Source organism: Megalopta genalis, chromosome 11, assembly GCF_051020955.1.
Source record: "Megalopta genalis isolate 19385.01 chromosome 11, iyMegGena1_principal, whole genome shotgun sequence".
Classification (NCBI taxonomy): Eukaryota; Metazoa; Arthropoda; class Insecta; order Hymenoptera; family Halictidae; genus Megalopta; species Megalopta genalis.
The window spans coordinates 7,575,837-7,595,106 of NC_135023.1; the positions used below are offsets into that span (position 1 = coordinate 7,575,837).

The window sequence follows — 19,270 nt, forward strand, 5'->3', positions numbered from 1 at the left end:
ACAAGCAAAGCGACAATAAATTGGCTTTGCGTTTGTAAACGAAAGCTGTTGCATCGTGTATTTCGTTAGGAAATAAAATCGAAGAGGAACACGCGATAGATGTTCCTGTAGCACAAACGTCCAAATTTAGCGCTACAGCTATTAACGTTTGAGCGGCATCGCTAGTCATGGTTCGGAGTAGTGACAAGTAAGTGAAGAACCGATGTTCACGATTTTTTTTTTGAGGTTAACTGCATTCGGTGTGCGATCAAGTATACATAAAAAATTCGATTGTTTTTCTACATATAGAATTAAATATATTTTAATTGTTCCATATACCTTTCGTTTTCTCTGCGAAATTATACCATTCTTCTGTTGCACCGTTTTCCAGGGACAGGCATCACAGACGACGGTCGAGATCGAGATCGAGATCTCGGTCGGCCACACCGGAAAAGAAACGGCGACGGTCTAGGAGCAGAGATAGAGACAGGGATCGAGACAAGGGACGACATCGGGAAAGAAGAAGTCGATCTAGGGACAGGGACAGGGACAGGGGCGACAGAAGGGAACGCTCTGAAAGAGACAGGGATCGCGACAGGAAACGGTATATTATAATTAGTCTTCTTCAACATATTAAAAAATTTTACCATGCGATTTGGTCCATTTACCAATTTAGTAACTTGCTTCGAATGTCTCTGGCGATACAATTTTAGCGAAAGTTACTCACAGTTGCCGTAACACTGGTTCTTTTAAGTTTTCCTTTGAGATACTTATATTAATGGAATAATCAGTTAACATTTATTGATTGTTCTCGGTATACTAGTGGAGACAGTAAAGAAAAGCGTCTTACAGGCTCAAAGTCTTCACGTTCAGGCAAAGATCGCTCGAACAGATCTCGATCCAGAGAGCGCAAGGAGAAGGAGAAGGGTGACAGTGATGAGTTGCCGTTTGATCACACTAAATTGGACAAGGTAATTAGTTCTTGGTTTCTTCTAGCTCTGTTCTCTGGTTAGTTAATATTTCATTTGTTTTTGCTCTTTGTTGCAGGAGGAAGAACAGAAAAGATTGGAATTGGAAATGCAAAAGAGAAGAGAAAGAATAGAAAGGTGGAGAGCAGAAAGGAAAAAGAAAGAGCTGGAAGCCACAAAGAAAGACGGTAAGGCATCCATTTTAGCAAATCTTCAGCTGCCTATGAAAAAATGGTCCCTCGAAGACGATAGTGACGAAGAGACTCCCGTTGTTCAGAACAGCAACAAGGAAGTTAAAGAAGAAGGAGACGCGAAAGAGGAAATCGAGGAAGTTAAGGAAGAAGCTAAGGATGACGAGGAGGAAGTTGATCCCCTGGACGCCTTCATGGCAGAGGTATATTTAATTTCTATCGTTTAATTCATTATTGTACCAACTATTACATATAATCAATCGAAAACAATTTCGAATAGGTTCAAGAAGAAGTTCGGAAGGTGAACAAACTGGACAATAAAGGCGCAAAGAGTGCGAACAACGGAACAGGCACCGGAGGCACTCAGAGTGGAGGCGTAGTCATAGTAACTGGTGTGGCCAAAAAGAAGGTGCAGAAACAGAAAGGCGAATTGATTGAACAGAATCAAGATGGTTTGGAATATTCCAGTGAAGAAGAAGGAGAGAATTTGCACGAGACGGCCGCTGGAATCGCGAACAAGCAGAAAAGGGAGCTAGCTAAAGTCGATCATGCGACGACCGAGTACCAACCATTTAGAAAATCATTTTACGTCGAAGTACCTGAGATAGGTATGTCTTCTAAATTTCAACGTGATCACCATGTCTTTACTTAAATTTTTCATGTTTGTAGCGAGAATGACGCCGGAAGAAGTGGAAGCGTATAAGGAGGAGCTAGAGGGCATCCGCGTGAAAGGAAAGGGTTGTCCGAAACCTATTAAATCCTGGGCACAGTGTGGCGTGACGAAGAAGGAGCTGGAAGTGCTGAAGAAGCTGGGCTATGAAAAGCCAACACCAATTCAGTGCCAAGCTATACCTGCGATTATGTCTGGCCGCGATTTGATAGGTATAGCGAAGACTGGGAGCGGGAAGACATTAGCTTTTCTACTACCAATGTTTAGACACATTCTTGACCAACCCCCGCTGGCAGACGGCGATGGTCCAATCGCGTTGATCATGACTCCCACTAGGGAACTGTGCATGCAGATCGGCAGAGATTCGAAGAAATTCACCAAGTCTTTAGGCTTATCCCATGTCTGCGTCTATGGTGGAACCGGGATATCCGAGCAAATAGCGGAGCTGAAGAGGGGTGCAGAAATAATTGTCTGCACACCCGGTAGAATGATTGATATGCTCGCAGCGAACAGTGGCAGGGTAACGAACTTACGTAGAGTGACTTACGTAGTACTCGACGAGGCTGACAGGATGTTCGACATGGGTTTTGAGCCGCAGGTGATGAGAATCATGGAGAACGTTCGACCGGATCGTCAAACTGTTCTCTTCAGCGCAACATTCCCTAGACAGATGGAAGCTCTGGCTAGAAGGATTCTTACCAGACCCGTAGAAGTTCAAGTTGGAGGTCGGTCCATCGTCTGCAAGGATGTTGAGCAACACGTAGTTGTTTTGGAAGAGGATCAGAAGTTCTACAAACTGCTGGAGATTCTAGGACACTACCAGGATAAGGGTTCCACTATAATATTCGTGGATAAACAGGAAAATGCAGATACTCTTCTGAAAGACCTCATGAAAGCTTCCTACTCTTGCATGTCTCTTCACGGTGGAATCGATCAATGCGATAGAGATTCGACGATATTGGATTTCAAGGCTGGCAGAACGAAACTGTTGGTTGCTACTTCCGTCGCTGCGAGGGGTTTAGACGTAAAGCATCTTGTTCTCGTGGTAAACTATGATTGTCCCAATCATTATGAGGATTATGTGCACAGATGTGGGAGGACAGGAAGAGCTGGCAACAAGGGGTGAGTTTTTATTCAAGGCACACAATCTCCGATATTGACATTACAAAACTAAGAGACTCTTCCTTGCAGATATGCCTACACGTTCATCACACCAGAACAAGAACGTTACGCCGGCGACATTTTACGTGCCCACGAATTGGCTGGTGTTCCTGTACCAGAACCGTTGCGCCAACTCTGGGAAGGTTACAAGGCCAGACAAGCTGCTGACGGCAAGAAGGTGCACACAGGAGGCGGTTTCAGTGGCAAAGGCTTTAAGTTCGACGAATCGGAAGCGGCGTTAGCAAACGAAAAGAAGAAGTTCCAGAAGGCAGCGTTAGGTTTGCAGGACTCTGACGACGAGGATATAGAAAATGATATAGACCAGCAGATTGAGAGCATGTTGGCACCGAAGAGAACCGTGAGGGAGATCGCTAGGCCGTCTGCTACCAACATCGCTGTCCCTGGTCAGCCAGTGCCTAGTGCAACTGACAAATTGGAACTAGCCAGACGATTGGCGTCCAAGATCAACATAGCCAAGAACTTGGGTGCTGAAGCGAAGGGTGCGACTCAACAAGCTGCCGAGGCTATTCTGAAGGGAGCTGGGCCTACAAACCTTATTACAGCAAAGACGGTCGCGGAGCAGTTGGCAGCCAAGCTGAACACCAAGTTGAACTATCAGCCTAGAGAAGAGGACCTTGTGGAGAGCGACGCGGAGGCTGGCGAACAGACCTTCCGGAAGTACGAGGAGGAACTAGAGATCAATGATTTCCCGCAGCAGGCTAGGTGGCGAGTGACCAGCAAGGAGGCTCTGGCGCAGATCTCAGAATATTCTGAGGCTGGTCTGACGGTTAGGGGAACGTATATAGCTCCCGGCAAGGCTCCGCCGGAAGGAGAGCGAAAACTATATCTTGCTATAGAGTCCACTAGTGAATTGGCCGTCAGCAAGGCCAAGGCTGAGGTCTCGCGGCTTATCAAGGAAGAATTGATCAAGCTACAGGCATCGGGCGCCCACACCGGCTCCCGTGGTCGATACAAAGTGTTGTAAAGAACCATCCCTCGCTGTACATGCTAACATTACGCACTACAGTACTATGAATTCACTGGACTGCGTACGAGTAAAATTAGAAATTTATTATTAAACTTATAAATGACTACACAAACACTTTGTATTTAACGGTACAATAACGAAGTATACTTAACAATTACGGAAGATATCGATCCTGTCAATAATTTTTCTGTGAGCGATCCGAGTCTGCGAAGTTCACGATTCTTTAGCCTCGGATCGAGCGCGGTTCGCCGATTGTACAGTGCGCGTTCGATAAATAGCCGTCGACTGCTTCCGAAATGGGTTCGATCGAATAACCGCGATGGTTAGAACTAGCTCGTAACACAGTGATAATTATTTTACAGGTAGATGAGCTTTGAATATTTTAGCACTGTTAGGACATTTCCATACCATGAAGCAAACAATTTTGTAACTGTTCAAGTAGGAATACTTATCGAATGCTCACTGTATTTCGAACCGCGTTGCTTGTAACGTTCGCCGGTGTATTTTCTATCGACTATCTGCGAAGAATACAGCGGGAGGCTCGGCGGGCACGTTGTTTGGTAACTTAAGTTAGGAGACTTTATTTACAACCCGCATGGCCGCCCACGCTTTTCAGGCGGCCATCCTTTTGTACACGTTCCACCTGCTCCCATTTCTTTGGCAATATTAAAAGATCGATGAAAATACAACTATATACTTTTCTGTATATTAACGTAGGCACTAGAAGAATCACAGTCATGAAATCGGGCGTAGTCGCTGACACGACTATGCCTGTAGGTAAACGAAATGCTTAGCACCTTTGAAGATCGAGGAGATTCTGATCACGGTGTCAATGTTTTTTGTTATCTCCACCGTGATCATTTTCTTTCTTTCTCTCTTTCTCTCTCCCCCCCCTCTCTCTCTCTCTCTCTCTCTCTCTCTCTCTCTCTCTCTCTATTTCAGCTCTCACGAAGCGACAATATGGACGATTATGCCAAATATAAGGCTCGTGAGACATCCTCCGACAGCAATGGCACCGGATATGTAACTATGAGCAATTTCCGCTCTCGTGAGAGCGCCCAAGGGCACCTCGGCCGCGATCCTAGGGCTCCTCTCCAATATTCTGGTAACTAATTTCTCAGTCTCTGTTACGCAGGCCCGTAGCTGCAGAATCGAAGGCCTCTTAGACGTGGGCTGCACGATGATGAATATGTCCCTGTCCGGAGTCATCATCCCCCTAAGCGCGCACTGCGCGACCTGGATTTGTCTCCCCAGAGCGGTCAGCAAAGCCTCCAAAGTGACGGAGTCCTTGTCCTCATCCTCGTCCATTATAAAATATATTCTGTCGACCTAGAGCAAGAAAATAAAACATTTGTACCACAAAAGAGCTTACGGATGATCTAAGTAATAGTCACAGGGACAATGTTTTATCCATTCTTCCTGAAAAGAGACACAATTCCAAACATAGATATTGTTTTAGGATTCGCTAGCTTTTAAGGAGGAGGAACATACTTGTTTCTTGGAATAGAACAGTTTAGCAGCTCCTCCACAGACAGGGCAACAAGCTCCAGGCGGTGTGACCCCGACGCAGTAGGGTTCGATCAGCTTAGGACACTGGACAAGTTCGCCGCAACGTGGTTTTGCATGATCCCCGATTAATCCGACAGCCATGCAAGATCCAAAATAGTCCACCACCGTCCTCTCCGCCCAGGCAGCGCATTCGTTCGTATAAACCTCGCCGTTCACCCCGCAGACGGGTCCTCTCAAGGAACACCCCTCCAGACACTGTCCTCTGTACCCCAAAGTAGCTCCAGCACGGATCATAGCGCACACCGAATGATGCTGACGGTTCTCCTTGTCGCAAACTGGCCCACTGTACTCGTCCCTAGGGTCGCAATCAAGAGGAACGCAGTCATACTGACGACAGGGTTTGTGAAGTTTAGACAAGCACACCCTGGTCCTGCGGACGCACTTTTCTGTGCTGTCGCAGACATTCGAGGCGCAAGGGTCCCTAGAAGAGCAGCTCCCGAATTCTACTTCGTTTGGAGACAGATCTGCGCATTTGGCTAGGCAACCAGAAGCGAAGGTGAAACCTAGCCTTCCGCAGACTGGAACATAATGAGCCGGGCAGTCGCAAGGCAATGAAGGGACTCGTACCTCCCCGCAGCTCCTCTTTGAGCATGTGAACTCGCCCTCGAAGCAGTGACAAGGATTGCACTCTAGATAGAAGTTGGTTTTGTGAGCGATGAAGCGGTCGTGGACCCAGCAGTTGTTGAATTTGATGCAGTTCAGGGTCCTGCACTTCTCCAGGCCTCGAAAAGTACATTGGCAAATCCTGAGGCAACCTTGTTGATCGTATCGAGGAATGATCCCCCATGACCCAGTTGGAACTAGTTGCTTGGACATCTCTCCTAAAGAGCACCCTGGCACACAGCGGTAAATCTGTCTCCCATGAGGCAACAGCTCACAGATCTCTCCTTGAGCACAGGGGTTGCTCTTGCACGGAGTCATGATGTCTTCCTCCAAACTGATGACCGACTCGTTATCTTGAGGGTCGTCCAAGAACGGCCTCAGGGAGACGCAAGGAGCATCGGATCTGAGAGGAGACAGCTTCGAACACAATGTATTGGCAGTGTGAGTCCCTGTGAAGGCCGACCAGTCCACGCAGCTAGCCATTAACTCCAGACAATCCTCTCTGCACAACCTGGTCTCGTGAATCCTACTTTCGCATGGTCTCAGCTGCAGCAGACATGCCGCTGCACGCAGGGTTTCTGGTGGACAAGAGGCTGCAGCGCGCACTTGCACCCCCAGACCCCTAACTATTCCTCCCCTGGACCAGTGATCCGCTTCCCACTTTGCTGCCTCATCAGCCGATGCTGAACAAGTCCTGAAAGAAAGTGAAAAGTATGGGACAGTTACAACAGAGCCATTGCATATTTCTATGTACAGTCTATACATTATAACGTCATAAATTCTTCAGGCTTCACTTCTGGACGCGTATAGGAAATCCCATTTTAAGAATAGAAAGCAAACAGCCGCCAGACTTGGGCCAGTTCCAAAACGCGACCGACTATTTACCTAAAGAGCGTCGTCGACCGGTCGTTAAATCTGGCGCAATAGGACAGCCCGGAGCAGCCCATCTCACAGGGTTCCTCAGCGTCCTCCAGACACCTTCTCAGCTCGCCCTCCAAGTTCGACGACAAACATTCTGCATACAGTTGGACCCAAGCGGACTCCCAGTCGGCCTGGAATGCCCTCCAACATAAATTTTGACAGGACGTCTTGGTCGCCTTCGTGCAACACGATAATTTCCCCGCGTCCAATGGCAATCTAGTCGGTTTCGAGGATCCGGACTTCAGCAGGCAGCTCCAAAATGGCGACTGAGGCAGCACTGGATTACAATTCTCCGTCAGCGCGTCCATGATCTCTTGATCCGTCGTTGCGGTCTGGAAGATCCTCTTGCAAGTTTCCAGGCAAGCTGGAGTGGTAGCCTCGTTGCAGCAATGAAGATCTGATGGGAACGAAGATATTAAAATTCTGGATGAGAAAGGATACTACGAATAGTTTCCTCAAAAAAGAATTCAGCCCAATATTCACTTACGTTGTTTAGGATCCTCGGCATGTTTCACCTCAGCGACGCTCTTCAAACACTTGGGAACCTGATGAAAGCAGCCCTTGCTACTGTACAGCTTCAGATTCGAGATCTTCCCGGGTTGGTAAAACAGATCACGACAGATAGACCTGCAGGTTTCGTTGGAAACGGTGGTGCAGCAATGCTCTGCTTCCTCGCGCCTTTCCAAGCAAGAGAAGAACTCGGGTTCGTCGCTGGGACGACAGGACTTATTCAGATACCTTCTGGACCCTGAGACAGCACAGGTAGATCTGCAAATGGGGTTCAGCGCTAGATAACAGCAACCCCTTCCTGTCCAGTTGCCATGGTTCCTGACATCTGCAAGCATCGGGATCATTCAAAATTCTGTCCTTCAGAAAGATTTAGGAGAGAATCGAACTGGCCAGGTTCTCACCGTTCAGAGTCGAGTTGACGCAGCTCCAGAACACCATCTGAAAAGGGAGGACGACAGAGTTAAAAGCGAGAAATAACCGGATAAAAAGTGAAAACCGAGTCGGATCGCAAGAATAGGGTATCGCCAAGAGTCTCTCGTAACGCGAACTAGCGGCACCCGGTCCTTTTTACAAGCGGATCTATTGTCCCGGAGGTCGAACACGGATTAAAGGGATCGATTAGAGGTCGCTTACCAGCTCGGGAGAGCAGAACTCCAGCAGGTGTCGTGTCGCGTTCTCCCTCGCCATCGCGTCGGCACCCAGCGCAACCAGAGAGATCTGAAAGGAATGCGTAACTTTTTACTTCGATTTTTAACCGACACCTTCATCATTCAAGTGCCAAATGATTCATGGAAGAAATGGGAAAAATGGTCCCGAGTACATGGATAAAAAGATACGTCGCAGCTGTGGATCTCCGATGGGAATTTCTACGATTCCGAATGCTATCTGCAACGCGTTTCCAAGTTATTAAGAATCAAGGACACAGGTACGCCACCGGTCAGCCACGGTTTCCTGTTGTTCATCACTGAATGACAATAGACCGTGCGGATATCGACTGGCCGGGCCATTTAGGCGCTCATTCCCGATTCAATCAGCGTCCGCAGCGAGGACGGACCCGGACATTTCGTACTCCCGTCACGGCCGCGAGTTACGATCGTCCTATTGGTCCCTATGCGGTGGGTTCTGTTAGATCCTCGTGCCTGGGTCAACGTATAGTTGTTTTTCAAGATCGAAGCGGACCTCGTTCTTCGGTGCTCGGGAAAATTGCGCTGGTCGCGTCGATGTTAATGATAATCCAGATCTAACGGTTTATTACTCTTAAGTTTCCCTACGTACAGCTGCTATTTTGGTAAAACGCATTTTTCTTCAGCATCGATGATAATCACGCCCCTAAAAATCAATGTTACAAACGATTTTTATATTTTAGCTGCACAGATCGCTGCTACTGACTGTCGACCACGAAAATAAATTAACTAGGTCCGGATAAGAAACGAGTTAGGATTTCAAACATGACCAAATCGAAGGTCTTACCCTCGGGCATGATTCAGGTTCGATGACGCAGTGGCTGACTCAACGAACTCCAAACGTAAGGTGCAAATATTTACGCCGGGGGAAAAGACTATTCGACTGCCAGTCAGATATAAAGACAAGAATAGCGGTAGCGATCTCGAGCGTGTTGATAGCTTTAGTTAAGCTGTTGCAAACGTTTAAGGGCGTAAACGATAGCGTGCCGTGTAGACGACGCACGTATTTCCGTCGCGGTGTATTCTGGGAGGTATGCGCGGCCGGGCACCGTCGCCATTTTACAGGGGTGCGTTTTTCTCGCGCGAATTTCCCGCGATAAAAATATATTTTACAATCCACAGTCGACAACCGAAAACTTATTTTTAGAACAACGGTATGCTGTCCGAACGAAAATGTTCGACTTCGTTTGAAAGGTTCCTGGAACGTGTTAAGCGAAAATAATCTTGTCGGTAGGCCGAACGTGTTAAAAGAACTACGTTGTAAAATGTGGTTAAAATTTGAAGCTGATCGGTTCGATACTTTCTTTTCAATACTAGATCTATTAATCTTTAAATGTGGCCGACACGAGACTACAGAGGTACGGTCTATTCACGCTACTACAGCCGAAGAAGTCAATTTTCTGAAGTTGGTGAACCACTTGAAGCCTCAAGTGGCACTTCCGGTGGCTCCGCTTCATATTCAAGAAAGAGCGGAGCTCATCGGTAGTCGGTGCTGCGGGTTCCATCTTTCCCGAGCTGTTTCTACACCTCGAAGTCGTCGTACATCACATTCCAGTGGCGGAGCGGCGGCAGAGGACACATGAAATATTGGGTAAGGAGCATGTCTGCGTGGCTTCTTTCATGAATACCAAATGTACAGGGTGGTCCATATCGATAGCAGCTCGCCGATAACATTTGCGACGTTAAAAGGGGATGATACTGATGGGGACGATCAATTTGATCGTTCGCCGACCCCGCGGGGACCACCGTCTTTGAATAGAGAAATCCTTTAGAGAAAGAGAATGCCTAGCCGAATAATAGAACACGGTCGTCTAAAGGCGATTCGCCCTCGCGGCTACAAATTGCGAAGGAACACGATATCATTGATACCGTGTCCGTTTCTCGGAGTCGAGTGCGTCAATTCGTAATATTTGCGTATGAATGAGCCAACCGGGGGCCCCCCGGGGGGGTCCTGCGTAAATCTCTCAGCGGGCCCCAGTGTCTCCGATATTATCTCCGATGGGGCCCTGCAGCCACTTTTAAAGAAGCTACAACCACGCGTGCACCCCACGTCGCTGCACCGTGGCCGAGGGCCTGTCGAAAAACCACCGTGTGCCTTCTCTCTCTCATCTCTTTCTCTCTCTCTCTTTCTCTTTCTCGTCCCCCTTTCTCTGATTTTACTCCTTTCCCTTTTTGTTTTTCTTTCCTCCGGCTGGTGTCCGCCGGCTCGCTCGTCCTTTCACCTTTTCCCTCTCGCTCCCCGTCCTCGTCCCTTGCGCAGTTTCCTTTTTATCCCCCGGGAGAGATCCTAATATATCCGTGGACACGGCATATTTTGTACCCTTTATCGTCCCCGGGGTCGGGCCACCGATATTTATCAGTCGCGCGATATCGCGCGCGCTCCTCGCCGCACCGGCGAAATGATATTCCCTCGAAATTGTCTTTTTGAAATTCCCACGGGGATCCTCGCGCGCGCGCGAGTATAATTAATAGATACACAGTAGAACGCCGGGTCTCGTTGACCAGACTCGATAAATCGCTAACAATATACGCTCAGCTATTCGACTGCGCGAACGGGATATATTTTCTTGTAATTAGATCCTCCCGAGGGCGACAGTCCCGGCGGAGATACAGCTTCGACGAAGATCGACGGTCTACGGTTGCATCCGATGCACTGTGGTCTAGCCATTTTACTCGATCCTTCGATTTATAATATATATTTTTGTCGACCAGGTAACGATCTTTTTTTTTAAGCACGCTCGTCTTTTTAGAAATCTCAATTTTTATAGCTCGTTTAATTAGAGTATTTCTTATAAACAAGTTTTATTTTTGCGAAATATTTTTGTGTGAACTTTTTGAGAAATGTACGTAAGGTGATAAGTTTGATAAGTATACCACGGGATTTGAATGAAGCGCGTAGCACACTGTTTCGAAAAAATGAAAACATAAAAATCGTAAATAATGAATATCCGACATAATAAATGGTTAATAAGTAGCCGTTAAGAATAATAAACACGAAAGAGTGTACACCGGAGCACGAGTCTGTATTCAATTTATGCTCGATCGCCTCCGAATCACTTAATTATGCTTTTCTTACGAGTACTATTATAACATCGCGTTTAATGGTCTCGAGGCGGCAAAAAGCAACGATAAATTGCGGCCTTGGGAAAGAGAAGATTGCTATCGCCGTCCTCACGATCAAGGACACAAAAATCTACGTCTCTATATTATAACTTCTGAACATTCCCGTATTCCAACACTATAACCGTTACTAAATTCCTATCATATCTTGCATTAGATCCAATCATGAATAATTTGCGTTCCTGCGAACAAGTTGTAATGCGCATTCGTCAACTTAATTACTGTAATTTTATGCATTTATGCAGTCCAATTTGCTACAAACGACTGTATCTAAATTTGAAATAGTTGGACGATTAAAAGAATTTATGAATACTGAAACGAAACAATTTGCATTCATCTGGTGCTGCATTCCGTCAATCTAGCGTTTAAAATTGCATGTGTTTCCAACGGAAACGAATTGTACGAATGTACTTTGAAACGGTAGAATGATCGAAACAAAATTTAAGGATATTAGAATGAAACAATTTGCGATTGATACAGGAAATCGTATTCGTGACACGACTTAATTCGTCTCGTTTCTCAACTATTGTTCACCACGTGTTTCTCAAACTATGAATCGGTGTTGTAGAATCGATGGGAAAGCATACCTGGGAGCAGACGCTGCGACAAGATCCGGCCGCCAAGGAACAGCATGACATCTCTGGAACAAATAAAACACAGATACAGTTTAGGTCCTTCGGAGCACGCGAAAACATATGGTGACTAGACTGCCGGTAGACAGGATGCAGATTGCGGCACAGGATCCTTTCTCCGCTTTTCTCTGGACAAGAAACAGACGCGTGTCCTGCGTTATGTCAGTTACGTGGAAGGAGAAAGGGCCCGCTTTTATGGTGGGCCGGATGAGGGTACGCGAGACACGTCAAAACTTAAGTACCCTCTGCAACCATGTTCCCAGCGTCTTCCCATCGACCATGAAATCGAACGGGAAAAATCGCTGAAATTCTCGGATCTTGTTGACCTCACATTGCGCACGTACAGAAATGATTCCATTCGTTCTCACACAATTGACATTTCATTTTTTGCTCGTTAACTGTCGACACTAATTTCGACACGATTTTTAATCTACGGGAATCCGATTTGGTAAAACCAGAAATTGTAAAGTATTTCTGGCCTTGAACGTGACTGACTCGAAATCGTTTTCGCAGGTTACAACCAAGCGACGAATTTTTGAACAGTTCACGAACTACGGATGTGGACATTCATATGGGGGACGAAGACAATCGGATTAAAGGTTGATGCACCTAATTCCGAATAATTAAGAGGGACAAGGGTGTCGGCTCGACGAGAACTGGCCAGTGTCCCTCACGGACCCTTTTTCCTTACGTCGGCCTGGTTTTTTTTCCATTCTTCGTACGTGGAAAATTACGTGTATTAAACGATAGCGCGATGGGAACGTAAACACGCGGTAGGATCGTACGTATCCGTTCGGGAGATCCTGCAGTAAGTGATCTTTTACGACTTCACGGGCGTAATATGCGGGTCCAGTCAAACTGGCTTTTGAACGGGGACCCGAATCGTGAATGCTGGGGCCACGATAAATGACCCACGGGGACCATAAGAGTGCGAGAGAACGCTGAGAGACAAGGGGAGCTGCTCGAAGCGTGTTACAATTAAGTTAATAGATACCAGTCAGACACAAATTGCGGCCGACTATGTTTCTCCGCGTGACTCGGTTCGTATATCGTGTACTTTCATCGCTCGGACTGCTGTCCCTCTCTCCGTCTTTCTCATTCTGTCTCTCTCTTTCTCACTCTCTTTCTCCCTGTCATTCTACGGTGAATTTTTAATTGTACTTTAAACATAGCCGTTGAACGGGAACGCTCCCTTCCGCTTTTAACGTTTGCACAGTTGGTACAGAGGAGACACGATGCACCTTGAGTTTTCGGGAAATAGAAGCTGTTTGTTTGAATATATCGGTTTCAGCGTGAATCCCCGGAGGATATGATCTCCTAATGCTTCACTTAAAATACTTCGGGGCTATAATGTACGTAAATATTTGTGTTCTACGTACGCTTCCCTATTTTTCTTCAACGCTAAACCTACTGAGCTCTGAAAGTGATTTGCCCCCGTGCTATTTCGTAAGAATTACAAAGACTGAATTTATTTAGACCTTCCGCGATTTTTATTATATGCAAGCTGAGAATATCGGGCATTGTCCGACGAAAACGATGATTATCCAGTGCAAAATCTTGTGGATTCTCGAGGTCGTGTTTCTTTTGTAATTTCTGCAGCGGAGCATGACCCATATCGTCGTTCCCATTATTAAAGGACCGGGCAACAGTTCCACAGCCGGTGGAATCGTGAAATTCGCCGCGGCAAGTCCGCCGTCTTAAAGCCTAGACTTCTCGTGCCGTCTCTCTCGCGGACGCCACAAAAATAGCCAGCGTCGTTTGCGGCCGTTCGACTTCCACCCCGCGATCTAAGTGGCGAAGTCCCCTTAATTTTATCCGTCGGGGAAAATGGAACGACCACGACCCGTCGACGTCGCTTTGAGCGCGGCATTAAAAGCGGTTCAAACGCCGCGAGCCGATTCTCGAACTCCGATTTAGAAGCGGCTTTGTCTAAAAGGAAAGTGGAGGCTATTAACTAAAATTTGGCACAAAGGAACTGCCTCCGCGAGGTTCCTCCTCTGTTCGGTACCGGGTTTCATAGAGATGTCGCGTTCTTTATTTAAATGCGCCATAACGCGCGACACCATGCTTTTATTGCGATCTGGGTGGGCAAAAATTCCGTAAGCATCTTTAACGATCTCACAGAGATCAAGCTATTGACAATAGACAGCGGATTTTTATGCGAATTACCATTTTTATATATCATTTAATTCCAGTCTCATGTATTAGATGGACTGTAGATGTTACTTATTTATAATAGAAACGAGTAGGTGCAACTGAAAACAGCAGAAATACTGAAAGCATTCATCTCTCTCGAAGGATTTCTGTTTAGACGTAATAAATACTCTCTGTTGGTCGAACTGGTCTTTTTCTAACAATAAAATGGTAATTTTTCAGGGACTACGAGGATTGTTCGTGGATCGTCAATGAAGATTTCTTTGGGAACACTACGGAATGACGGGACATTCTCGATGCTGTGTGGGTGAGTAAGTACACGCGGTGCATCGTTGCATATAACAGAGCCGCAGCTCCATGCTGCGCAGGCGTGTCGCGCGCGAATGGTGACATCCATGTCGTTGCGCTCGTAAAACTCGCACGATTCTCCCACGTCTCGTGACAATAATCCGTGTACCATGTGGCAGATAAACCGGGAAGCTGGAAAAACTTCCACGAATTCGCGGTCCGACCACGTGCGTCCGTCTGACTCGATTTGGAGCGAGCATGGGTTGCTCCATTCCGTCCGCAGTCGTTCGAAACGTGAAACGACTCTAGAAAAATTCGTGATTGCCGAGTTTCATTTCGGTGGACGATTAGATTATGTGAATCACAATGTGCAGAATATATTTTCTTGCGATGTACGGTATCGTTTGCAGTCTTGCCAGATACATACTTGCAATATGCACTTGTCGTCGCTCCATACGAAAACGGATAGCGAGTGTAAAACGGACAAGCAAAATACTTTGAAGAAGACATACAAAAATTATGTAACATTTTCGAAACAGCTCTTACGAATTGCTACAACGAGTATCCCATTTTTTTGAAGTAATAGCGACAACATGCTATAATTTGTTTGGTGTCCAGGATTTCATAAAATTAGCTTTCGAGGAAATGAACTGCGGCAAAACAGTCCGAACGATCTCCGCAGAATGCTTGAAATCAATTGATCAATTAGCGTCCGCGATCCGGGTGAACCTGCTGGCCTAATTAGCTCGTTCCCGGGACTCGTGGTGCACGTTTTTCTCGGGAGCAAGGATGCTCACGGCCGATACCTCGTTACATCACATTTATCGGCTCGGATCCGGCCAGGTTTCGTCAGACAAGGCTGCGGATAAGATCGGTCCAAGGAATTTTTCCGGTTACCGTAGTCCGCAGAAACGCGCGCGGTTAGCATAGGTTGATGAGACGGTAATTACAGTGTGCTGGACACAAAATACGCCCGAAGGAAGCGGTATACTGTATTACGCCTAATTAATACAGTCGTCAGGCTCGCGAGCAACCGTGCATCGAAGGACGATGCGTTTCACTGGGAATACGATCGAGACAGAGAAAGAGATAGATAGAGAGAGAGAGAGAGAAAGACTGAAAAACAGAGCGAAAGAAGCGAAATCGTGGCATAGAAGGAGAAGAGGAGAGAGACGACGATTGTAGAACGTGTAAGAGATCCAAGAAGAGGGAGAGGGAGAGAAAAGATCAGAAGAAGGGAATCGAGATACGCGTCTCTCGACATGTTTTTATCCGGCGTGAAGCTGTCACGGGCTTTTATGTGTTTATTTATCTCTCCGCTCTCTCGACACGTCGTGAACATGTATCGAGAGGCCGAGTCTACACACGTCTACACGCGTACAGGGCCCTGCCGATTGGAAGCCGCGTTCTCCTTTAACCCCTTCGCTTGTCCCTTTTTTTCTCCTTCGATTCGCGACGACCGGTCCCGAGAAATCGGTCCCCGCAGGTCACCGATCCGTCCGGATCCGCCGTACATCATTTTGGAAACGCCACACTTCGACCCACGCACCACCCTTCAGACTGGACATTTTATTAGTGCGCACACTGGTTCAATGCCTTCGCTTTCCGTCAATCGCGAGACATTTTTAAACTCAACCCCTTTGCGGACGAGGGCGAATAGTTTCTCCGAACTACTAAAATATCTATCGGAGACTTCAGTAATTGGAAAACTTAACGCTGTGGTCTGATCTTCTGTTCTACCATACACATACATAACCAGATTATGTGTTTGCAATTTCCGAAGGATTAATCGGCACTGTCCCAATTTGGGTTTTCAACCCGTTGAAACTAAATTTCCAAAAAATGTTGAGAAACATTGAACTAGTTGTATGCGGTTACTGTATGCATTATCGAACGTGTCGATACAACGTGATTCTCTAACACGAACGAGTTTTGTAAACTAGACACGGTAAGATCCGAAAGAGTTACGCAGCGTTGTCGAGGGTTCGAGCGAACTGGTCCATATTTCAATCACTCCCGAGAGCGCGTTTCGCGAGAAGAATTTATTAATTAATCGTTATTCGCGCTGTCACGGTGCAGAACCAGTCAGGACCCCTGGCTGGGGCGGCCCCGCCCATAAAAGACCGGCGAATAAACTTCCAGGGGCTTTAATTGTCGATCGACGTAATTATACCGTTGACGTCGCCGAGAGGTGCGTAACGCGGACTCGCATCGAACACGTGTTTCGAATTTCATTTACGCGGTCGTCGATACACGCGCCAGACCGGGGAACGCTTGTACAGGCTGTTCAACAGGTGGACGAGAATTTTAGACGCGATCACTGCTCTAGGCGCTTCAGAATGTTCGATGCGGACGCAGCTTATTCGCACTTCATTTCTACCTAACCAGGGACAGTTCGCAGAGGGATGATGATGCTCGTGATCGAGCGAGACTCTTCTTCTTTTAAAAGGTGAGTAGAAACTATAGTAAGTATCCTGAATTTTTCAGTTTTTATCGAAACGATGAAATTCTTGTAACCAAATGAGAATCTAATAGCTCTCCGGAACCATCTATCCCTTAGTATAGCATCGAGGATAAGAAGAAACTCTCCCTTTCTGATCGGCGTGCTCGAAGTGGGCGTGGCTTCACAGCTCCGGACTCGAAAAGTGCCACTCTCCCCGCAGATCATCCTACACGGCAATATAGCGCCAGGAAATGAAAACGCCTTCATGCGACACATCGCCGAGGGAGTCGGACGCCTTAACGAGTTTCAGCGAAGAGTGGAACGGGGTTAATAGGAAGCGAATCGTCGGTTAATAAACCACGGCTCTCGGTTTTTTCCCCTCGGGAGCAGCGAGCGACCAGTGAACCGGCCGCGATTAATTAGCTAGATCAATCTCGATCGATGCGTATTCAAAGTGTTGCCATAAATCGCTTGCGCAACCGGGTCTCGCGTTCCGATTTCCCGGCTGAAAGACAGGCGAAATTATACTGACTCGTTTGTGAGAAAGAAAGAGAGAGAGAGAGGGAGAAAGAGAGAGCAAGATAGAAAGGATCTACGCGCGCGGAACGAACTTTAAAATTACTATGATCCACGCGGTTTCCCGCATCGATGCGGACGGAAGCCGGCGGCCACAGGACATACCGGGCAAACTTCTCTTTTCCCCCTCCGTAGAACATTATTTCGAATCGCTGTAGATCGTTCTTCCTTGTGGATCACGTTGCTGGATGACGATGCATCGACGAAACGAATCGGTACGATCGAGTGACACCTTGACCACGCTTTATCACGGCTGCCAGCGCTTCGATCGAGCTTTTCCCGTGATTTACCGAGCGAGCTTAGGCAGCGACAACTTTCTAGATCGCGCGTCTAGGTGTGTGCAGTGTTGACAGAGATAAGCGGCTCGCGCGAAACCGCGAGATACATCGGGACAAACGCCGTTCCACCGAATCGACACCTTTCGATCGCCGATCGCGCCGATAGCCTGCATGTCTAGCGCATTAGCATTGTATGGCATAAATATCGGTGCTGGTTCCACCGGGTACCGGACAAACTTAACATTCGTTCCTGCAACGATGCGGGACTAACTGATGGATAGAGGACCCGGCCACTCCAGCCGATCGACGTCGATCCGCGATACTTGTTAATCCTAGATGATGTAAGAAGAGAGCGTTTGGAGCGGCTTGATTTCTAGAAATTAGCGACAGCGAAGATTGAGCAGAAGCTCAGCTTTATCAGGATGATAAAATGACGCTTCGTGCGTCTCGTAGCTCACAGATCAGGTTTTCTCGCCTGTCCAAGAAAGCTGTGCAAACTGTAACTGTAGCTGTAAACTGTCGGGAATTATGAAATCATCGCCACCAGACAATGTGTGAATAGCGTCACGTAAAGTATGCTTCGCCCGCAGCAACGGCAAAGAAACCGGCAATCGGTACCTCCGGCGTGAAATGCTCGTTTTTCCGATTACCGGGGATTATACAACAAATCGTTGTCGGTCGGCCTGTCCATGTCAACGCGCGACGATAATGCCGTGAAGTTTCATTCGCGCCGCTGGAAAGTAACTGTTACAAAATAGATATTCAGCCGATCGCGTGGAAATAGGTGTGCCCGGTAGAGGAACGTGCAACGACTGTCCGACGGAGCTTCGTTCCTGGGACGAAAGTCGCATGGAAACGGGGGATTAGACGGCGGAGAGCGAGAGAGAGAGAGAGAGAGAGAGAGAGAGAGAGAGAGAGATCAATTAACGCGGAACTCCTGGTTCGCGTGTCGACAGCCGGGTACCATCGGCAACAAGTACCATCGGGGAGAGGACCGGCAGCGAAGGAGCAGAGCGTGGAGGCACCGGCGCAACGCGACACGTTATAACCTTCGACTCTCTCGCGCGAATATGCTTATACGAGAATATGCGGCTGCCAATGGGCCTCCGCTCGTAGCTCTCGTTCCTCTTATTGCAAGAGGAAACCCGTGGTCCCGTGTTCGGACCGAGTCGAACAGCCAGGGGCGAAGGACCGTTAGCGACACCTCGTTCTCACGCATGTATGCGCAACGCAAAACGATCGTGTCCCTCAGAAAATCCGCGATTTTCCATCCCGGACACCGCAGAGGATCGAGTTTCGTTTAATTCGTATGCCAAGGGATTAAACCATGTGTGAACCTGTCACGCGAGAATCTCTGTTCAACGTTAGCTTGCCGACATAGATTGGATGACCAGTCGTTGACGCTATAAGAACGTCGAAACGATCGACGTTCTATTGAATTGAGCACGCATTGCTCGACAATCGTCAAAAGAAATCAATCAGTTCGAGGAAATCAAATCCGATTTTGTTGTCGATGTAAGAAGTATGTTAGTCACT

General features: G+C 47.3%; 4 protein-coding genes across 10 annotated transcripts in view; 2 read left to right on the plus strand and 2 right to left on the minus strand.

The window, feature by feature from the left end:
• The window catches only part of LOC117226195 (MOXD1 homolog 1), a 29,908-nt gene extending 29,470 nt beyond the window's left edge, over window positions 1-438 (minus strand). Inside the window, exon 1 of the mRNA XM_033480295.2 lies at window positions 319-438. The gene's annotated coding sequence lies outside the window, so the exon portion shown is untranslated. The remainder of the gene's footprint in view (window positions 1-318) is intronic.
• Window positions 1-4,646, plus strand: Prp5 (pre-mRNA processing factor 5). The gene is made up of 7 exons (XM_033480291.2): window positions 1-187; window positions 371-583; window positions 803-950; window positions 1,027-1,341; window positions 1,419-1,746; window positions 1,808-2,930; window positions 3,000-4,646. Exons 1-7 carry the CDS (start codon window positions 168-170, stop codon window positions 3,952-3,954), a joined length of 3,102 nt encoding a protein of 1,033 aa, XP_033336182.1. The 5' UTR covers window positions 1-167; the 3' UTR covers window positions 3,955-4,646.
• The window catches only part of Reck (reversion-inducing-cysteine-rich protein with kazal motifs), a 16,861-nt gene continuing 1,610 nt past the window's right edge, over window positions 4,020-19,270 (minus strand). The window contains exons 2-8 of the mRNA XM_033480294.2: window positions 11,951-12,003; window positions 8,194-8,277; window positions 7,962-7,998; window positions 7,538-7,885; window positions 7,015-7,447; window positions 5,449-6,823; window positions 4,020-5,286 (exon numbers count right to left, since the gene is read on the minus strand). Coding sequence (XP_033336185.1) covers window positions 4,903-5,286; window positions 5,449-6,823; window positions 7,015-7,447; window positions 7,538-7,885; window positions 7,962-7,998; window positions 8,194-8,277; window positions 11,951-12,003 — 2,714 coding nt within the window. The 3' untranslated portion in view covers window positions 4,020-4,902. The remainder of the gene's footprint in view (window positions 5,287-5,448; window positions 6,824-7,014; window positions 7,448-7,537; window positions 7,886-7,961; window positions 7,999-8,193; window positions 8,278-11,950; window positions 12,004-19,270) is intronic.
• Window positions 9,679-19,270, plus strand: part of LOC117226197 (zinc finger-containing ubiquitin peptidase 1) — a 23,265-nt gene continuing 13,673 nt past the window's right edge. The window contains exons 1-4 of one of the 7 annotated variants that reach the window (XM_076525331.1): window positions 9,679-9,834; window positions 11,932-12,208; window positions 12,509-12,713; window positions 14,372-14,456. The gene's annotated coding sequence lies outside the window, so the exon portion shown is untranslated. Of the gene's footprint in view, window positions 9,835-11,931; window positions 12,209-12,508; window positions 12,714-14,371; window positions 14,461-19,270 lie in introns of all 7 variants that reach the window. The other 6 variants (XM_076525330.1, XM_076525329.1, XM_076525333.1 and 3 more) reach the window with 6 other exon arrangements.